The 20,495-nt window shown below is 34.1% G+C and overlaps 3 protein-coding genes and 1 long non-coding RNA gene across 6 annotated transcripts; 2 read left to right on the top strand and 2 right to left on the bottom strand.

The window, feature by feature from the left end:
• Window positions 1-313: 313 nt before the first annotated feature.
• LOC137715949 (laccase-2) lies at window positions 314-3,219 on the top strand. The gene is made up of 6 exons (XM_068455317.2): window positions 314-459; window positions 630-781; window positions 888-1,132; window positions 1,398-1,526; window positions 1,636-2,604; window positions 2,842-3,219. Exons 1-6 carry the CDS (start codon window positions 331-333, stop codon window positions 2,970-2,972), a joined length of 1,755 nt encoding a protein of 584 aa, XP_068311418.2. The 5' UTR covers window positions 314-330; the 3' UTR covers window positions 2,973-3,219.
• Window positions 3,220-4,871: 1,652 nt separating this feature from the next.
• RTFL2 (ROTUNDIFOLIA like 2) lies at window positions 4,872-5,529 on the bottom strand. The gene has a single exon (XM_068453464.2). The coding sequence runs from the start codon at window positions 5,379-5,381 to the stop codon at window positions 5,082-5,084; it is 300 nt and encodes a 99-aa protein (XP_068309565.2). The 5' UTR covers window positions 5,382-5,529; the 3' UTR covers window positions 4,872-5,081.
• A 5,944-nt stretch (window positions 5,530-11,473) lies between these two features.
• On the top strand, window positions 11,474-15,075 carry LOC137716043 (uncharacterized). The gene is made up of 2 exons (XR_015960939.1): window positions 11,474-11,897; window positions 14,785-15,075. It is a non-coding gene; the product is annotated as an uncharacterized LOC137716043 (long non-coding RNA).
• LOC148698190 (uncharacterized) lies at window positions 12,707-18,255 on the bottom strand. Of its 3 annotated transcripts, XM_088691453.1 has the most exons (9): window positions 16,533-18,255; window positions 16,225-16,359; window positions 15,769-15,839; window positions 15,546-15,677; window positions 14,751-14,838; window positions 14,493-14,558; window positions 13,869-13,943; window positions 13,415-13,537; window positions 12,707-12,953 (listed from the first exon to the last, which is right to left on the bottom strand). In XM_088691453.1, the coding sequence occupies exons 1-4, from the start codon at window positions 16,635-16,637 to the stop codon at window positions 15,575-15,577; spliced, it is 414 nt and encodes a 137-aa protein (XP_088547579.1). In that variant the 5' UTR covers window positions 16,638-18,255; the 3' UTR covers window positions 12,707-12,953; window positions 13,415-13,537; window positions 13,869-13,943; window positions 14,493-14,558; window positions 14,751-14,838; window positions 15,546-15,574. The 3 variants fall into 3 exon arrangements, with proteins under 3 accessions (XP_088547579.1, XP_088547580.1, XP_088547581.1); XM_088691454.1 differs by lacking the exon at window positions 14,751-14,838; XM_088691455.1 differs by lacking the exon at window positions 14,751-14,838 and having other exon boundaries at window positions 15,786-15,839.
• Window positions 18,256-20,495: the final 2,240 nt, after the last annotated feature.

The raw sequence follows: 20,495 nt of genomic DNA, 5'->3' as shown, positions 1-20,495 counted from the left end.
AAAGCAGGGAAAATAATCTATTAGCTTCTATTGAGGATAATGATGGACAAAATCTGGTGAGGAGTAACAATAATAGGACTAAGAGGTCAGATAGATGATAAGTGATTCTTCTGGCACAAATAAGAAAATATAAATTACTTGGATGATACTCTACAGCGGTAATTAGCAATTAGATGGGTCCAAAATTCCAACAAATTCAGTTGGTAAATTCTCTCTTCATTGTCAAAACCTGTAACTTCCTATTACCTAATGGACCAAACACACCTTTTCATTTGTATATAAACAAATCTCACAGGCCAAGCTTCTTAGACCACTGCAAAGCTAGCTCAAATGGCGTCTTCTATTCCTTTTTCACCAACATTTCTAGTGGCTTTTCTTCTTGCTCTTATCTCTCTCTTGGCCTCTCCTGAGTTTGCCATTGCTGCAGCTGGCAGTGTTACAAGGCATTACAAATTCGATGTACGTATGATAAATGCATAGACTGTGAATTCAAATTATTGCTTGATTAGGTTTTTTTTTGACAAAATATGTAGTCCTGATACATAGTCTGACATCAAAATTGTTGCGGCTTATAATTAAATAATATACCATGCTCTAAATGTAATTATAACATTCTAATTTTTGTGCAGATAAAGTTGAAAAATGTGACTAGGCTGTGCACCACAAAGAGCATTGTGACAGTGAATGGCAAGTTCCCTGGACCTCGAATTATTGCCAGAGAAGGAGACAGGGTTTTGGTTAACGTGGTCAATCATGTTCCAAACAACATGACCATCCATTGGTACGAAACAACTTATAATTAATCAATTCTTACTCAATTAAAATCAAATATTGTTTTCTTCATTTTTTTACTTTTTATTTGTGGATTAATGAAAATGTGAACACAGGCATGGCATTAGACAATTGCAGAATGGATGGGCAGATGGGCCATCATATATCACTCAGTGCCCTATTCAAACAAACCAGAGTTATGTGTACAACTTCACCATCATTGGCCAAAGGGGAACTCTCTTCTGGCATGCTCACATCTCATGGCTAAGAGCTACTGTCTATGGACCCCTCATCATCCTCCCTAAGCGCCATGCTCCGTACCCTTTCCCCAAACCCCACAAAGAAGTTCCCATCATTTTTGGTAATTAACTAAACTTACCAAATTATAGAGAATCATTAATTAAACAAGCATTTCTCAGATATTGTAGATTTTAGGGTAACATATTATGTGGTGAAACTGTAAAGCTGTCATTACACATTAAATCAAGAATCCATTTTTTAATAGTTCAAATTTAACAGTCTGACAACATAACGTACTAAACTGAAATTATAACATAGCAGGTAACTTTTATGCATATACAACAACTAACATGCTAAACTTTTCATATATGTTTAAATCACTACAGGTGAGTGGTGGAATGTTGACACAGAAGCTGTAATTAGCCAGGCTTTACAAACCGGAAATGGTCCAAATGTCTCCAATGCCTATACGATTAATGGACTTCCAGGGCCATTGTACAATTGTTCCAAAAAGGGTACATACACATCGATCATGTGAACATTTTTTTTTTCCATGAAACATATATAATATTGTCACAAAAAGTTTAGTTATAATTTCTCTTTATTTTTGTATATTTTTTTCAGACACTTTCAGTCTAAAGGTGAAGCCTGGAAAGACATACCTCTTGCGATTGATCAACGCTGCAGTCAATGATGAACTGTTTTTCAGCATAGCAAACCACAGCCTAACAGTAGTTGAAGCAGATGCTGTGTATGTCAAACCCTTCACGACCAATATTTTATTCATTACACCAGGGCAAACCACAAACGTGCTTCTCAAGGCAAAACCTCAATACCCTAATGCCACTTTCCTCATGTTAGCCAGACCCTACTTTACAGGCAGGGGTACTTTTGACAATTCAACTGTTGCTGGAATTCTCGAGTACAAAGAACACTCAAATTCTTCTTCCTCCACATCACTGAAAAGCCCACTTTTTAGGCCAATCCTTCCCCAAATCAATGCTACTTCTTTTGTTGCAAATTTTACTAGTAAATTCAGGAGTTTGGCCAGTTCTAAATTTCCAGCCAATGTGCCCAGAACTGTCGAAAAACGCTTCTTTTTCACAGTAGGGCTTGGAACCAACCCATGCCCTAAAAACCAAACATGCCAAGGCCCTACCAACACCACCAAATTTTCAGCTTCTATTAACAACAACTCATTTGTTCTTCCTTCAGTAGCGCTGCTTCAATCTCATTTCTTTGCTCAATCCAACAGTGTTTACACCACCGATTTCCCTACTATTCCTCCCAAGCCGTTCAATTATACAGGCACTCCACCTAACAACACCAATGTGAGTAATGGGACAAAGGTGGTGGTGTTGAAGTTCAATACTAGTGTGGAATTGGTGTTGCAGGGCACCAGCATTTTGGGTGCTGAGAGTCACCCTCTTCACCTTCATGGCTTCAACTTTTTTGTTGTTGGACAAGGTTTTGGAAACTTTGACCCTAACAAAGACCCGCCTAACTTCAACCTTGTGGATCCTGTTGAAAGGAACACCTACGGAGTTCCAGCCAGGGGTTGGGCGGCTATCCGATTTCTCGCAGACAACCCAGGTAATCTTTTGTTTGTTTCGAACACATGTGTCACACCCTAACTTGGACTGATGTGTGAATTCACATATGTCTTAAAATGGGGCGTGACAAAAAACTTAATTTCAGCATGCGATATAATTAGTAAAGCGTCATATTTATTTGTGGGAAAAAAAAAAAAAAAAGAACTATTGTTGGAGAAGTGATCGGCTGGCACAATGTACTAAAACAGTTTTTGCTTTTGTATGACTGAAATTGCAGGCGTTTGGCTCATGCATTGCCACTTTGATGTCCATTTGAGCTGGGGGCTGAGGATGGCTTGGGTAGTCCAAGATGGGAAGCTTCCTAATCAAAAGCTGCCTCCTCCACCGTCCGATCTCCCAAAGTGTTGACCGTTGACTCTTTTTTGGAGTGACTGAGGCACCTTTACATGTCCTTATTTTTTTTTTGTAACCTTAAATTTTTGTTTTCACTCTCCCTTAAGAGTAGCCAAGGGCTTGCAACATTGGCACCATCTACTGAAACTAGAAAGGAATTTGTGGAGGTTTTGTGTTATAGCCGGATTCTCCATGCTATTGTTGAAGAATAAACAATAATGATTCGATCCACTAATACAATTTGACAATCAAAATTCAAAAATTCTGGTATCTAACAATTTAGACAATAATATTCATGTGTTATATATGTTCGTATGGTAAATAGTTTTGCGATTCTTTAAATTTGTTGTGAGATCTTGCCCTCTAAGGCTTAATTCATGAGTGAAAGCTTGTTTCTCGCGGTTTGGCAAATGCGTTCCAAATATTGTAGAAAACCAAGAAATTGGGAGAGAGTGTCCTCCGGTCAAGGTACTATTTGGTATGATAGCCTATATCTACTCCTTAGTTTCTCCTATAACTGGTTGAATTTTCATACCATGTGAATGTGAATCAAAATCTCAGAAGGAATTGGTGTATAATTGAAAAACCATATTCCTTTCTTTTAGTTTGCACCACATTTATTATCTATATTACTACTGATTTATAAGAGGACTTTATACAAATTTGAATAAATTGTTAGAAAAAGTTTGAAATAATTGAAGAAGTTGCCTTATTCATTACCAAATTCTCTGTCAATTTCTCAATCATCTAGGACTGTAAATTGGCTCAAAACAGTTAGAGTTTAGTTTGTGAAAGAAACAAGTTTTAACTCGACAAGAAACAAACCAACTTGAACATTGGTATGTTTGTTTGGTTTGTAAAGCTCATAATTAAGCAACTTATGTTTTTTCACATGACAACTTGAGTTAGATTCTATGAAAGAAGTTTGTTTGGAACAAAAGATGATGATTAAGATTTAACTTTTGAAGTTATGTCTATTTTTATTTTCTATGTTTAGAGACTATCTTCAATTTGAATTTTTTTAAGACAGAGATTGATATCATGTCTCCAATTTTATTTTGTTTCTAAAGAAATTATTACGGCTTGATCACCTATCCTCCCACAGAGTTCCAATAATAAGAAAAGAAAAAAAAAATCATTTATATGACAATCTTAAGGTAGCATGCTTGAAATTTTCATGTGATAGTGTTTGTTTTATACATTCCATCATTAGAAATTATCGAAAAAAAATACTGTCAAGTTATGAATTTTCATTACAAGACCGAACCAACTTCTTATACTAAATAGCTCGAAACAACTTTAATTCCGTATTGAGCTGGAATTTTTTAAGCTCACGAGCACGAATCATATATGAAACAAGTTAAGACAAGCTAAAGAAAACTAGCCAAACTTGAATAAGGTGATATTTACTTTTATTGGACTCATTACTGCCTTATCAACACGTGATATGACGCAATTACAAAACACTTTGAGATTAGTGTATGGAAATACATGGGATACAAGCCACACTCCTAGATTAAATCAAACAAAGTACTTCTAAAGAGAATTTTTACTCAGTTTTTATCATCAAAGCAAGAAAAGGTGTGGCTTGCATTTCCAAGGAAGATAGGAGAGTTACCTCTCTGTCTTATTATATTGGCTGCTCGCCAACAGTCAAAGGGAATCTTTCTCTTTAAAAATTTTAAAATAAAATAAAATGATGCAAAACAGAAATATTACCAAATTCAAATTAAAAACAAAACTAAATTATGGATGTTGGCCTTCATGAGATTTGATTGCAATTTCGTGATCATGGTACAATTGTAGAACTTGAACACTGGACATGTATTCCATAATATGATAATTTATTGCAATGTACATACAGAAGCACTTGTAACTCATCTTATTGTAATTACAAAGGACAATTCTCTAACAAAAACGAAAATAGAAAAATTATAAATAAATAAATAAAACACTACAGAAATTTGTGTGTTGCCGATCTCCTCTTGACCGGATGGGAGAAAATTTGATACATATATATGAGTTTGAAATTACAAACCCGACCCATCTCACAGGAAGGTGATATATGAAGAAAAATAAGTACATATGGAGCTTAATTTCAAGCATTAACATAATTAAAAATTATTAATCACCATGCTTGCGCCAACAAACAAGCATAGCAACACATCTTCTCATGATGTAGAATCTAGCCTTCTGTTCCTTGGCAACACTACTACACTTGCGGCCGATGGAAGAGTTCTTTTGTGAGAAGCTTCTTGGAAGAGGAGACTTGGAGCTAGAGGCATTGTTTTTTTGTGAATAGCTTCTCAGCAAGGAAGATGTGCTTCTGGTTGAAGAACTTCTTGTGAAGGAAAACTTGGAAGAAGAACTTGATGATGAAGTGCCTTCGTGCTTGTTCTTTGGTAGCTTCCACTTCTCATCCATAATGTGTACGTTTAATGCTCAAATTTTCTTGAGGTTGATCTCTTTGATCTCTTCTGGCTTCTGGCAGCTGGTACTCAACTTGTTTGCTTTATGTCAATGTATGTGTTGAGAGAGAGAGAGAGAGAGAGAGAGAGAGAGAGAGATGCGAGTGCGGTAAGTGGGGTATTGGTGTTATTATATAGGGTATAACGTTGCAGGGAGTGTGTTGGCAGATGGTAACATGGTAGTGTTGTTTTGTGGGTGCATGCGTATAGTGATCACATTACAAACCACATATCTTATACAATTAGAACTTCATGGAGGATTTACTTTTCTAAAAACGGCAATACCACTCAGAAATTTTCACAACAATAACAATTCGTAACATTTTTATTTATTGAATGATACCACATACCAAGATTTGAAAGTATTTAACTGTTTAAATATAAATGAGATTTAAAATGAACTCGAATATAAATCTATTAGCTAGTTTCGTGTGAATTAGGATTCAAAATCAGAGATTTTCTTGAATGTTTTCAATTATTGTATTTAAAGAACATGTGATAGATGAGGTAGCGTGATGTGTAAGAATGTAAAAAAAAAAAAAAAAAAAATCCCACAATCATTATCATCGAAAAATTTTAACTTCTTCCAACTCTTAAATGTTCGTATAATAAATTTTATTGGTGGATCATGGGAATGATCATTTTCTTGATTAGTGTCAGATGGCTCTATCTCAATAACCTATTGATTGTTTTCTCTGTAGACTCGTGGTCTTTTTCCCATTGCATCACCTCATGATTCTTGGGGAGGAGATCCTCTCTCTTTTCTTTTATTTTTATTTTTCTTGAGACACTATTATTGTACGGTGCTCCAACATTAAAATATATTGGGATCACGCACACCACGTAAAGCTCTGAGCAAGAGATAAAAAATAATGGGAGAGCGGGGACCCTGGTCATTGTACAATTCTTATTTCTGTTTTTCATGTGAATGGTTGTACCAATTTTTTTACGAAACAATAAAAAGTGAATACCTGATAAATTAAGAATATTGTTATCTACAAATTTATTTTTACTTTTCATACATATATACCTCTTAATTTTTGGTCATCGAATAAAATGAATTGAAGAAATTACTGACTAAACTTATTAAGAGTGTGTGAAAGATACAAATGAATGTGTAAATAACACTATCCTAAATTAATAATCTATGATAACGTATTAAATTAATGATTCGCTAAATTTATAAGATAATACGTTATAAAAAATTCAAATAGGTCCCATGAAATATATAAAATAATAATTTCCTGATTTCTTTACAACGTTGAGATGAGAAACCATTATTGAATCTGTATGATGTGTTGTTTTACTATGACTTCTGTTTATTTAAATAGAGTTTTTGCTCTTCTTTTTTTTTTTTTTTTTGTCAAACAGAGTTTTTGCTCGGTTGAATGTTCATAAAATTGAACAATGTAATCCATTGAACAGTGTACAATCTTGAGAAAAATAATTAGATTCATGAATTTACTTGATTAAACAAATACATAGAATTATTAGTTTGTAAAACGTGAAACTAAATACAATATACAACATTTAAGAAAATAAAGAATACCTTTATAAATTAATAAGTTATTAATTAATCGATCGATTATTTAACATTCGCTAAATTAATAGATTTTCTTTGATCCGAACACTATTAATTTATAGAGGTTTAACTGTATGTGTACATCGATTTTAAAAATTCAAATGATTTCTTTTTACTATTTTCATTATGTTATGAGAGATTTTTCAGTATCATTTATGGTACACTATGTGTCATTATACAAGTAAAGGAACACTTGAAAATAAAGTTTTTCTTTAATTATATAATGATATATTTTGTACCACTCCGTGTTCCATGCACCCTGAAAAATTCCTTACACTGTCTTACTTTCCCACTGGGACCTCAGAAGTAAACTTGCACCTTGTTACCAAAGTACCAAGTAACATTGGGTAAAATAAATCAGATAAAAGCTATGGAGAAGTATTCTTGGATTTTTTTTACTGTTTAAACGGTGCAAATAATCTTTTGTCCATGCCTGTGCTTAAACTTTCTACCGTTTTACCCATGCATGCTTCATGACTTCATGTTCATGGCTGACAACTGGTTGCAAATTAAACACAATTTTTTATCCCTCCTATTCTTCTTCTCTCCGATCAGCTTTCTCTTCGGTTTTTTTTTTTAATTTGTTTTAGGCTGTGAAAAGGAAGAGCATGAAGCTAGGGCACTAATTATCTAATTAATTTTAAGATACCTTCTATGTAATTTCAAAACTTTGTACTAAGATAATCTTAATGGTCTAACTAAGTAACTATACTAGTGCTTATATATATACATGGGGAATACACATATAATAAGTGTAGCATATACGAGTTTATATAATGTGTAAGTATATAAGATGTTCGGATTCTCATGCACATGCACGGTGCACCAATTTGGATCAACAGTCAGAGAGTTTGGAAATCTCTTAAGCAACATTTTAACTAATTTGAAGTAAAAATGAGTTAAAATACTCAATATTGTGTCGTTGGTGTTGATCCCTGCATGTGCATGATGAAATTGATTTATGTTATACGCTTCTTAAGATTAATTGTTAGTTTGTTACACTCTCTCCTAATAAATTTATTTAACCAGCAAGAAGCATGACATTAGAAAGGAAAAGAAATTTGAAACGCTGTCTGATCAGATTTGACCATTTCATAACTTCTAGTAGCGTTTCTTATTCTTCTTCTGGTGAAGAAAAATGTTTTCTTAGCAAACAAGTTAGATGGTTAAAAGTTAAAACAGTTAACGTGAAAGTCGATGTACAAAAGGGCTCGTTTGATATCTCCATTAAATAGAACAGAAAACATAATTTCACATTTGACTAAGAAGGAAACATTACTCTTTCACTCAATTACTACAACATATAACCTAACTAATTCAACAAAGAAAGAAGGAGATGGCGGAATCTTGTAATTAGATAAATTCATCGTGTTCTGCTAGAAGAGATTTGACCAGTCAAAGGCCTATTAATCTAATTTTCTAAACTTGTTTCGTTCTTATTTTCTGTACGTTAGTTTTAATTTAATTTGTTGGAAGAAATTAATTAGATTTAAGTATTTAACAGAATATTTGAGTCCTTGTTATAGGAAAATATTACAATTAAAAAGCTTTTCTCCGAAGATAAAAATAAAAATAAAACTTATTCCCATGTGAGTCATTGTTAAAGGAATATTTGACCACAAGCCATGAATCAATTTCAAACTTAATAAAATTAGTAAAAGTACAAATAACGGAAGCAAGTCTTTCAAGACGTAGGTAAATAAACAGATGCATGTGCTTTCGACACAGGCGGTACCTTGTGGGTCTTTAGTTATTCTAAAGATTTGTCTTTAAATAATCAAGGTATAAGTTTCATAGAAAATAATCGAGGCATATATATATATATATATATATATATATATATATGCATGTATGTATGAGTGATGATTTAACTTTTAGTTAACCAAGTTTAACCATCTTCTATTTAGAGGTAGGATTTTACACTTACTACAGTATTTAGTATTTAGTATTTTGATGAGTTTATGTTAAGCCAAATAGTGAATACAAAGTTTTAATGTATAAGCATGATATCAATGCAGAAAATATTAGCAGAAGATCTGAACCTTCTTCTGTTTTTGAATTTAAATCAATGAATCAAGATCATTAAGTTGCATGAATAATGCTTAATGTCTAAGGAAGAATTGGTGAAAATTTGATTGGTAAAACAAATTTTGGTGATGGTCAAAATAAAGTCATGGTTGTTGTGGTTGGTGTACAATAGAGAGAGAGAGAGAGAGAGAGATAATATCGTAGGGTTTTTCTCCTTGATCTATTTTGTGTGGTATAAAAGGAAAATAAAATTTTTTTTTTTTTTTTTGAAGTTAGAAACATTTCAATAATTAAATAAAACGACGAATCTATTCGATTAGGAAAACAGTTTCATTATTACGAATTGAAAAATAAACTTCAAAAAACAGTGTATAAGACTCCTTGTCTTAGATGAAAGTTAATGTTTTGTTTCCTACATCATACTCTAAAGAGCAAATATTGTGTAGTTTTTCATTTTTAACATATGAAATTAATGTGATTGTTCATCGCGTAGCTTAAGAATATGAACATTTGGGAGTTGGGAGTCCCCACATGCATACATGTGAGAAACACAGAGGGTGCCCAGGAGGAGGTAGCACCATGGAAGGCGTGGACCCTCTAGTACTACACTTAAAATCAAAAGAAAACTGGTCAAACGACTCAACACCCCCCTCTTTTCCCCCCTCTATGATTTTGTCTACGCTCCTCTAAATCTGAGACAAAATAAACCAGAGTGAACTACTGAAAGAAAACAAAAGGCTTTTCACGTTTGACGGGGCTCAAACCCGCATCTTCCGCCTTGACAGGCGTTTGAAATCCGCCTCTTCATTTTGTGTTGTAATATTCTTTGAGGGTTGATTATAGTATTATGGTGCCCTGTTGTTTAAGCATGTATCTCGATCAGAGATATGCATTGACATAAGATACTGTGTTTTAGGCAAATGCTACACTTTTTTCTTTTTTTTTTTTTTTTAAGAACTTTGGCAATGTTGAGAATGAATTCAACATTGATGGAAAGAGTGATCTTTGCATGAGCTTATAAGTTGGGCTACTCCTTACATTGCCAATTGGTTTTATGGTGTAACTTCAACTTTCTTCATGGTATCAGAGTAGATTGTCCCATGTGTGAAGTCAACGGCCACACATGCTCCACGTCATCCATTTGTGTTGTTCACATGTAAGGCTTGAAAATTCGCCACACGTAAGAGGGCATGTTGAGAATGAACCACACATTGATGTGAGAAGATAAATCTTGTATGGGCTTATAAGTAAGTTGAGTTACTCTGTACATTGCCAATTGATTTTACGAAAGAACCTCAACTTTCTTCAGGTGGTACAAGGAGAATCTATTGGTATGAAAAAATTAAAAAAAATTACATCTAGTTAGGGAAGACAAAAATTTTACCTTTCATAAATCAAGAAAAACAAAATGCAGGGACAGGGGGATGAGACATACATCTTACCCTTTTTGAAAAAGAAAATACAAGAAAACGAAAGGAGGGACATAAAGTTTATCCCTTCTTGAAAAAGTAAATACAAGAAAAAGAGAGAAAGAGACGAGAGAGGGTGGGGGAAGAGGACCAAACCCCTCTAAAATAAAACATAAAAGATAAGAATTTGCAAGACAAGCTGTAAAACAAAAAGAAAACTCCAAAATGATTAGGTAAAAATGAAAATCATACATGAAGAAGGGGAGGTAAACTTGTAAGTCGTCATGCTCAAGAAATCTGAATGCAAAAAAGGAAGAATCCTTACAAGAGAAGCCATGTCAAACAAGTGAAGATAAAAGAAACCGCGTGAAAATCATTTCTCTTATTTGTACAAACGATTATGTGAAGAAAAAAAAAGAAAAGAAGAGAGAATAAAACCTAAGAACTTAGGAGCATAGGTAAATACTATTCATAGAGTAACTTAGGACACGTGAAATATCAAGTTAAAACTTGTAATCACACGACAATTCAATCACATGACACAAACCACAATAACTCTTCACAAAAACATATTAGCCAAGAATGGAAAATCACAAAAAATAGAAATCACGAACGATGAACTCTGGTAACAAATCAGTAACCTCACTTATATAGCATTAGGATTAACTATGCTAATTTGTTTATGTAAGTGATCTATCTGCCTACAGTTCTCGTTTTTTTAGAAGACAATAGACCTTTTATTTTATTTTTTTATTTTTTTTTTGCAATGACATATAATACTGTAATAGAATGATGAAACAAAACAAGTTAATTTTTTTTATACAACATGGGTTAAAATTATCTACATTTTACATGTGCATATTAAGGGAAGTGGTGGCTTTACTTTATAATTTCTGCGAGTTGGACACCTGCAATATCAATAGTGACATAATTTGTTGTTAAGGCACTGGAAAAATTATATTAGAACCTGAACGTGAAACCCCGTCCCAAATTATGCATAACATCATTTTAACAAAATTATGAAATGACCATTTTGCCCCCTTATCCTCCTATCCTATCCGGATCCCCCTTCCCTTTTTAGATTTTCTGTGATTTTTTATATAACACTCCCTCTCTCTCTCTGCTTGCCATGTGGCACACCCCTACCTCCTATCTCCTCTCTTCTCTTCTCCGAGCTCTCTCTCAGCTCACTCACTATCTCTCTCTCTCTCTCTCTCGCACACTCTCTCCCTCTCCCCGAACCTACCCATACCCAAGATCGAGAAAACGACGGCAACGACGACACCACCATGTCCACCGTGTCAATTCTCTCTCTCTCTCTCTCTCTCTCTCTCTCTCTCTCTCTCTCTCTTCTTCTCTGCGAAGCTAGGAAACCCAGCAAACTTCTCCGACGAACCCCATGGCCTTCGAGGTGTTTTTGGGCCAACTCCGGCCACCACTTGTCATGAAATTGGTATGAATCTCATCTTCTCCTCCTAAGCTTCAATTTGATAGCTAGATCGCACCCTAAGGTTGAGAATCGACATTGAACAGAGCTCGAGAAGCTCCGACCTGCCCTTTCGTCGAAACCGGGTCAAAATGACCCAAACCAAGAAACCCAGGTACCTTGGCCCAAACCTTTGGGCCAGGCTGCCAAGCCCAAGCCCATTAGAACCCAACCCACTTCCCCTCGGCCCAAAACCCAAAGAGAACCGGGTCCTCAAACCCAAAGACTTGGGCTGGGCTTTCAAGCCCAAAGCCCATTAGAACCCAAGCCCAAATCCCTTTGAACCCAGGCCTTTGGGCCGTACTGACTTGGGCATTCGACCCATTAAACACTCAGCCCAAATCCATTTGGGCCCAGCCTAAAACCCCAGGCCCAAGCCCAGGACCCGAGGGCAAGCAACCTAGCGGAGCCCAAAACCCAGGCCATGCGTGAGTGGCATGTGGGCCTGCGCGTGGGAGCCCATGAAAGGCCGCCGGTGCCGATGCATGGAGCACACGCGCTGCCATCCACAGCAACGCCAAGGACTTTTTCAGCCAACTTTTCGACGACCCACGATGGCGAGTGCAGCAGCCCGCGTGGGTACCCGAGGTCCCCCATTTAGTATTATTTATATATCAACTTAGCCCACTCATGTTTTGTTTTGCACCCTCTTCGGACATAGAAATAAGGCATACGATCCAAGCTACGAGACATTTCCCTACCAGTGATATCGTGTCATCTTCTTTGCTTTTGAAACTACTTGTAATAACACTTTTTGTCACACCTTTCGTTGTATTCTAAATTAAATGTATACTCTGAACATGTCATGCATTATCACTAGCATTTTATTTGACAGCTGAATATTATTATATTATTTTGATAAGGTTATATTTGAATATTACATTGTGTAGTTCGCACGAAATTTATATACATGTTTCACATGTTCTTGGTATATGCATTCATTAAATGGCTTGCGTCATCCTCAGGTGTCGGCTAGCACGTGACCATCCCGCTGTCTCTGGACATCGGGATTGGAGCGTGTCACTAAAAAATCACATGACACTCTAATCACATGATAGAAATCCACAGAGAACAGAAATTGAACAAAAGAAACTGACCACATTAATACAAAACTTATTTCCCAAGAAAGGAAAATAAGCAAAAATACAAATTACCAATGAAGAAATGAGGAAACATTTCAACAACCTAATTTGTATACTCAATTCTTAAATAAGTATGATAGAGTTAACATTGTTACCAAATTTGATGAGCCCAACTAGAGCAAATTGAATATTAATATTCAAAGTGGATTAAAACGATGAGAATATGCTTTAAAAAGGTATTAAGTTTGTATTTATGTGTAGTACAATGGTGTGGGATTAGAAATTGGATATACTATCTTATGACTGAATGATCATGCAAGGAAAATTACAGTGAGATTGTAAGGAGCGTGGAAAAGTAATATAAACAACAACATGCAAGGAAAATAATCATTGTGTTTGTACCTGTGTGAAACCTATTTGTTGAAGCTGCAACTTGGTTGTTGACCTTGTGATTTCTTCTCTCTTTTTTTTTTCCTTTTTTTGTGTGTAATTGTTAGACAAAACTTGTAACATCTTCTTCCATACCTAGACACCAATCATACAAACTTCATTCATTAGGATATGATTGATCTTTCTGAAATTCCATGAATTGTAATTTTTTACCAAAATTTTTGAAAGAGGTCAATATCACACTCTAAACCAAACATTAAAAAAGTGGACGGACAAAACAAATAGGTTTTAGTCCTCATTATAGTTAAAATAATTATATTATTTGACTATTAAATAGCATTGATACGTGTCATTTGGATTTAGAAATTTAGTAATTGAAGAATCTCCAAGAAATTATCAAAGTGGATTCAAATTTATCAAATTTTTATTGAAATAAACTAAAAAAGGTAATAGAAATCAAGCTAACCTGTGTTTGGTGTATGGAGGATACTGGATCTCCCTTTGGCCTTTGTAAATGACATGTTGTTCATTGTATACAAAGCTAAAAAAAACAGAGTGAAAATGTTAATCTAGGCCAGAAAAAGTATATATAGAGTGTATTATCTAAATATTTTTCATATAATGTAAGAATATTTAAAACAATTAATTGCAAAAAAAAAAAAAAATTCAAGGATGAGTCAAGAAATCTTTGAAGCGGAGAAATATAGCAAAAGTTTTTCCAATTGTAGCCATGCATAAACCACTAAAAAAAGCCAAGTATATTGACATAGCTGGAAAGCTAACCAATAGACATTAGGACATAGCTGGAAAGCTAACCAATAGACATTAGGTTATGTGGATAAAAATGGATTCAAATAGAATTGAAAAAAGGTAGAAACAGATATTTAGGATTGAAATTGACACATGACACACACACACATATATATATCAAAGAACATTAAGTTTTAAGCACGTCAACTCGTGAAGCATGCCAACATATATGCAAAAAGAATGATACAAATACCAGCACACACATGTAAAAGCAATTATTAACACAACTAACAAACATTTGTAAATTAAAAATTTTACACTATTTAACAACCCGACTCACCTTTCTTTTTTCTCTCTATTTGACCAAGAGCACTTTGTAGCTCATGTAAAGTGCTTCCATAACAATCTGCAGCAAGAAGTGAAATTACAAATTAAACACACAAAACAGTAAAAGTAAATTTCTTTTTTTTCATTCAAAGCTATGCATAACTGAAAAAAAGCATAATTGTAAAACAGAAAACAGATTAAGCTTTTTTTACAAAGCATATACAGTCTAAAACCCGACGTTTATTAACAGTCAAAATTTTGTTTGTTTTACTTCCATAAGTTTGATTCTTTTCAGTGTTTTTTAGAGCTTGACGAAACCATGAAGAGACAAACAGCAGCACTCAACTGTTTTTGCAACCCTGTAACCAGTTACACAAATAAGAATGCAGCATTTCTATTAAAGCATGTAATTCTCCTCTTCCTGTATTCTTCCCCCTTCTCTAGCCAAATAAAAATTTCCAAAACTATGTGCCAAAAGCTCAAAAGTGGGATTCAAAGAGTCAACAAGTTCAAATGCTATATTTTTATTAGGACTTCATAGTCTATTTAACACTTGGTTTCTTGAGTAGTAAGTTCCCCATTCTTTGTCTTGCTAATTTCACACGCCTACAACAAACAAAATACTTGAATAATTTTAGTATAATTACCAAATTTTGACCGTTCAAAACTAAATCTCCTTTTTTTTTTTTTTTTTTTTTTTTTGTACCAACTAAAGTACACATATGAATATCAAAACAAAAACCTCCAATAGCATTCCCTTTCTATCTTAATTTTTGTAAAAGGAAACACAAATGGAAGAAAAATATTTCACAATTTGATCTTGTAACTCATAACCACAGAGAGTCAAAAGCACTTCAATTATGTAAGGAGGGAAAAGGGGTGCAAATAACTGATGCTCAATCGAAATCACTGCCTAGTCGTCAACTCTTTATACGCAAAGATTAGAAAAGTTTAGAATCAAGCACGATACTTAAAGTTATCTTAGATTTTCCATGTTTGTAATCATTATGCTGCTATATAAACTGATGTATTGGCAATGGCATACAATGCCTATAAAGCTACTTACTGCGCAATAAATTCCAATGCAATATATACTCATGTTCTTGTCTTCGCAAGCAGTGAGCTTCTACTGACCCATCGAAGACTTGATAAATATTGTCTGTTCCAACAATCGAATTGACGCTTCGTTCCAAAAATCCTAATCACAAAACCAAGAATCACAATCAAAACAAATGATACAAACACACACAGAAAATATATACTTATATGTACATGGCTACTGTACAAACCGCTCTTTTTTCATAACCTTGGCAACAAAGTAAACCTTCATTCTACGCTTCAACCGCCTCATTATTTCTTCCTGCAAGTTTCCAACAAATCTATAATATAAAGTGAAAGAGTAAAATAATAGATTATCATGGCAACAACTAAAGAAATTTATCTGCACTGTCTCATTCAATCGCCTCATTCCATTTTCCCGTACTAAATAAAAAAGGGGTCAGTGAATCAATACAAATATTCATTAAAATAAAAAAGTACAGAAAAATCTAAGATTTTCCTTAAGGGATATCCCAGAATTTAAATTCACGCTAAACCCATTTCCTAATTCTCTTAATTGAAGGGAACCCAGAAACAAAATAACGAAAAAAAAATGAAAAACTTATTCTCAGTATCCAAACAGCTCAAAGCCCAGAACAAAAGAAAAAAAAAAAAAAAAAAAAGAAAAAAAAAAAAAGGAAAAATACCTTTGCGGGTTTGGAGCTTTTTCTTATAACTGTTACAGTATTGGTGTTGAGCCTCAATTCGTGGTGTTTCCGTCGGTAACAATCAAAGGTGGGGCTGCTAGTTTGGGTGAAGAAGAAGAAGAAGAGGATCCGAGCCTACAAACAAAATCACAAAAAGCAAACATAAACACAAAACCCATTTGCAAATCCAAAACCACAAAAAAATAAAACTAAAAAAAATTAAAACACCCGCACTGAGAAAGCCGTAAAACTCAACAGGAAATGCCAACTTTTCTGGGAAACAAATTGAAACGAATCTAATTGAAAACCTGAAAAAAGTTGTAGCGGCTGAGTGATTTTTCCGGCAAGAAAACACCGTTGTCGATGATTCGTGAGAGAAAGATGGAAGGTTGGAGTGCGAGAAAAATCACCATTTTGGAGACAAAGAAAGCTAGAGTTAAGAATAGCAGAAACTGAGAACGGCGATAGAGAGAAGCGAAAGCAGAGAAGAAGTCAAAAGTAGGTCCATCGATTATCGACACGTGGGAAAGGCTTGCAACTCTTCCTCAAGGTGACAGATGCGTGGAAAGAACAGGCAAAACCGTCTTTCCACTGCAGGAAGCAATTTGCACGTCGCACAGAGATTTTTCAATATGATCGGAATACAGGATTATACATTATGTGTTATTTGTACAAATAGTAGGATATTTGTGGTAAAAATTTAATAACTTAAAAAAATACAATTTTCTACCACTTACATAAAAACACGTGATGTACCATATGTGTTCCGATCATAATGAAAATTTTCTCCACATCAGGAGAGTGGGAAGAAACCAAGGGGCCAAAAAAGGTCCACCCACTGGTCATCAACAATGCCCTCCGAAAACTGAGTTTTAGTAGATAGGATGTAGGCAAATTTAGCATCTACATCAGCAAAAGATGTAGGGTCTTTATTTTTCATGCAAGTATAACATTGCTTCAAAAGCACAATTCTAAATACTGCAACTGCTACAAAATGCAAATAGGATGGAGTGAAATTACAGATATGCTCCATATATTCTTATCCGTGTTGAGTTGTAGTTGGGTGACTTGAGTTGATAGTGAGAAAATATTGGTTACCATGACGTTGTTTTGTCATGATTTTGTTCTTTTTGATTTGTTTAAAGTTGATAATTTGAATGTTTAAACTAGTGACTACTTGAGACGGTTGTCATAATCTCTGTATTTGGATGAAGCTGATGACAACCGTTGTCTACATGTTGCTAATGATTTTGGTTTTGCTACTCGGCAAACTCATGATTATATCATTATGAGTTTGAGGGAGGTGCTGGAAAATATAGAAAAAGGGAAACATTTTATTTACTTAGAGATTTTATTATTACTTTAAGGTCTAGGTTTCCTTGTCCTAGTGGACTAAGGTTGTTAATGCAGGGCTTTTTAGATCCCTTAAAATAATATATAGTTGATTTTGGGTCCAATTCATGGGCTTGGAGATAGTGCCCATTGAAGATGAGAAGATCAAGATATTGGGCCTGCAAGTCAACCCAAGGAATCCAAATGATGGACACCACCACGAGAACGAAAGACAACCGCTTGTAAATTTGAATTGTCTACTGATAAGAAGATATGTGCGTAGAACTTAAAGTATTTTCTGACTGTTCAAGCCAGTTGACAAACATGACAACTTTCTTGCATGAAGCTCCAAGGACAGGTTTGTCCTGACGTCAACTCCAGACACATGTTGGCCATTGACGGCGAATGAAGTCTATGAAGAGACATAAATGTTGTCAGGCCTAGCACTCGAGTAAAGTGCTCTTCAACCACTCTCTAATGAGCGATGGGCTCGAGAAGCATCGACCTGAGAAATCATGCAAGTAGCTCTGTATAAATGTCACTTCCTCCCCATGTATCATGTAGATAATGGGTCATATTTACGTGTTCGATCCATTAAATGATAGGATGGTATGAGAATTACATTGTGTTGAGAACTATTGTAATCCACATCAAATATATACTAGATCACTACAGTAGATGTAGCCCATTTTTAGTGGTGAACCACTTAAATCCTTTTGTTCACAATCTAATTTTATATTCTGAGCCCACCAAAGGTTGACTATAATGATTTTTGTTGACCTTCCAATTTTAAGCGTTAACAAATGTTTGTTTTGAATTTATTTCCTGTTATTGCTAATTAATACTCTTATAAATACATACCTCTTTATGGATAAGAATAAGTTTTGATGGTGTGTAGAATTTTGAAATACTTTGTTTGACTCTTTACTTTCACTTGTATCAAAATGTAGTTCCTTAACTTTTACATGTCTAAACGTAGTCAAGTTGACTTGAGTAGTGTACCATCCTTTTATTGTAGAATATTATTTTGTATAAACAAAAGGTTTATAGTAAACATGGCCGTGTTTATATACGTGGAAACAAAATGAGTAGAATGGGTGTCATTCCCATTCCAGACTACTTCGTTGTTTACCAAACCAAGCAGATTTAATAGCAACGCTAGTCCCACATAAAATCAGGAGTTCGATCCTGATATTTGGGGAATTGAAATCTGGAGTAGGGAGGTCGGATTGGGGAAGGCTGAATTGAAATTAAATTTTTTGTATCCAAATTACTATACGTATTTTCTGCCTCTGCTGCAAAATTTCGTCGAGTTCCTTCATACCGAATTTGTAGATCTTTGAATTTGGGAACGATGATAACAATGATGGATTTGCTGGAAGAGAGAAAGAGGAGGAGGATAAAATGATTGTCCGGGTTTGGCACTTTGACATCTTTTAAAGTTTCGCTCTCTACTCAATATGTCAAATTAAACAATTATTTTATTACATAATTTTCTTTTCTTTATTTATGTTTTATATTTGAAAAAAAAAATATATATATATATATATATATATATAATTCATGATAAAATTCATATTAATTAACAACATATACTGATACAAATAATCCAACAAAAGACAACCCCTCAATTGAAAAAAAAAAAAAAAAAAAAATCCAACTCAAAAATCATCACCTCGATCGAAGAATAATTTTGTTCACAAAGCACTATAGGGTTTCTGTTTAAGCATAAAGCACCATAAGATGTTCACAAAGCACTGTAGGATATATATTCACAAAGCAAATCCTTGATTAAAAAACAAAAATTGTTGATTAAAATTTTTAAAAAAAAAAAAAAGAGGTAGGATAGAAGACAAATTGCAACAGTCATACAATCAACAATTAATTATAATAAATGTTAAACCAATAAAAGTTAATAAAAAAATATTTAATAACTAATTAAAAATTATTTGAAGCTGCAACCCCTCTATTGCCATTCCATATCATGTCACATAGGAATTGACATTTCGGTTGGAAAATATTAGTATTGTCTTCTGTTTTTTTTTTTTTTTTTTTTACTGTTATTATTGATGTGAATTTTTTGACATTTTCTTTGGTGATGCTCTAAGGAGTTTAATTTTAAAAGGAAAAATTAAAAACACAATCATTAAATACATTGCTCAAAATAGAACAATTTTTTAGTTTGAACGTTTAGCTAAAATTGTATATTTACTAGCAATAGGTAATAAAATATAAAATAGAATTATTCTATTTGGTAATCAGACTAATTTTGATTCCGATTTTGGACGATTGAACACAATTTAGGCGGAGATAAACTATATTTTGATTCCGATACCTAACAGTTAGCTAGTAAATAAGCCTTTAGTGGCACCATACTTGCTTGGAGTCCAACGGGTTAAGCACCATCCAAGTATATGACCTTTTAGATTAATGATATGTTTATCTAGGAGCATCTATCTCATTCTAAAAGACAAATGAGTATGAGCACATAATCCAAGCTTAACTAAAGCTTCAATTTTAAATAGTATTTGGTAGGTAACAACAAGATTAATTTGAGTGGAAAAAATATAAATATCTATTATGTTATAGCCTATATTGATTCATGCATGCACAAGGAAAGCAAAAGAATTGGAGATATTGTCAATGTCAACCATGTCAATTAAGCTTGTATTTATTTATTAATTTCTTGAACACAGTCCAAGCAACTCATAGCAATTCCTGAAAATCGATCGGCATTGCTGTAAAGTTATTCCCAATGCACAGCTCCTAGATTTTCTTGAAGTGGTCTCAAGACTCGCAACTTTTGAAACCATATGCAACGTACTTGAAGTACTGTGTAAATAGAATATTTTGCGACAAACACATAAAAAGCATAAAAGAGGATACTTCATGTAGCATTGACCACTTTAGAAGCTAGCTGCAGACGTGTTCTGATTGCT

Source organism: Pyrus communis, chromosome 3 (assembly GCF_041283825.1).
Source record: "Pyrus communis isolate YQ-2024b chromosome 3, ASM4128382v1, whole genome shotgun sequence".
Taxonomy (NCBI): Eukaryota; Viridiplantae; Streptophyta; class Magnoliopsida; order Rosales; family Rosaceae; genus Pyrus; species Pyrus communis.
The sequence above is the reverse complement of the archived record's forward strand: the minus strand, read 5'-3'. Positions and strand labels throughout refer to the sequence as shown.

Bases quoted from the DNA above. Each gene is read 5' to 3' on its own strand.
- LOC137715949 (XM_068455317.2), top strand. From the start codon at position 331: ATGGCGTCTTCTATTCCTTTTTCACCAACATTTCTAGTGGCTTTTCTT. The intron at 1,133-1,397 runs GTAATTAACTAA...AAATCACTACAG, and splicing joins AGAAGTTCCCATCATTTTTG to GTGAGTGGTGGAATGTTGAC. The intron at 2,605-2,841 runs GTAATCTTTTGT...CTGAAATTGCAG, and splicing joins ATTTCTCGCAGACAACCCAG to GCGTTTGGCTCATGCATTGC.
- RTFL2 (XM_068453464.2), bottom strand. From the start codon at position 5,381: ATGGATGAGAAGTGGAAGCTACCAAAGAACAAGCACGAAGGCACTTCA.
- LOC148698190 (XM_088691453.1), bottom strand. From the start codon at position 16,637: ATGGTGATTTTTCTCGCACTCCAACCTTCCATCTTTCTCTCACGAATC. The intron at 15,840-16,224 runs GTATTTTTCCTT...GGAAACTTGCAG, and splicing joins AAAGCTCCAAACCCGCAAAG to GAAGAAATAATGAGGCGGTT. The intron at 15,678-15,768 runs GTTTGTACAGTA...TTTTGTGATTAG, and splicing joins AAGGTTATGAAAAAAGAGCG to GATTTTTGGAACGAAGCGTC.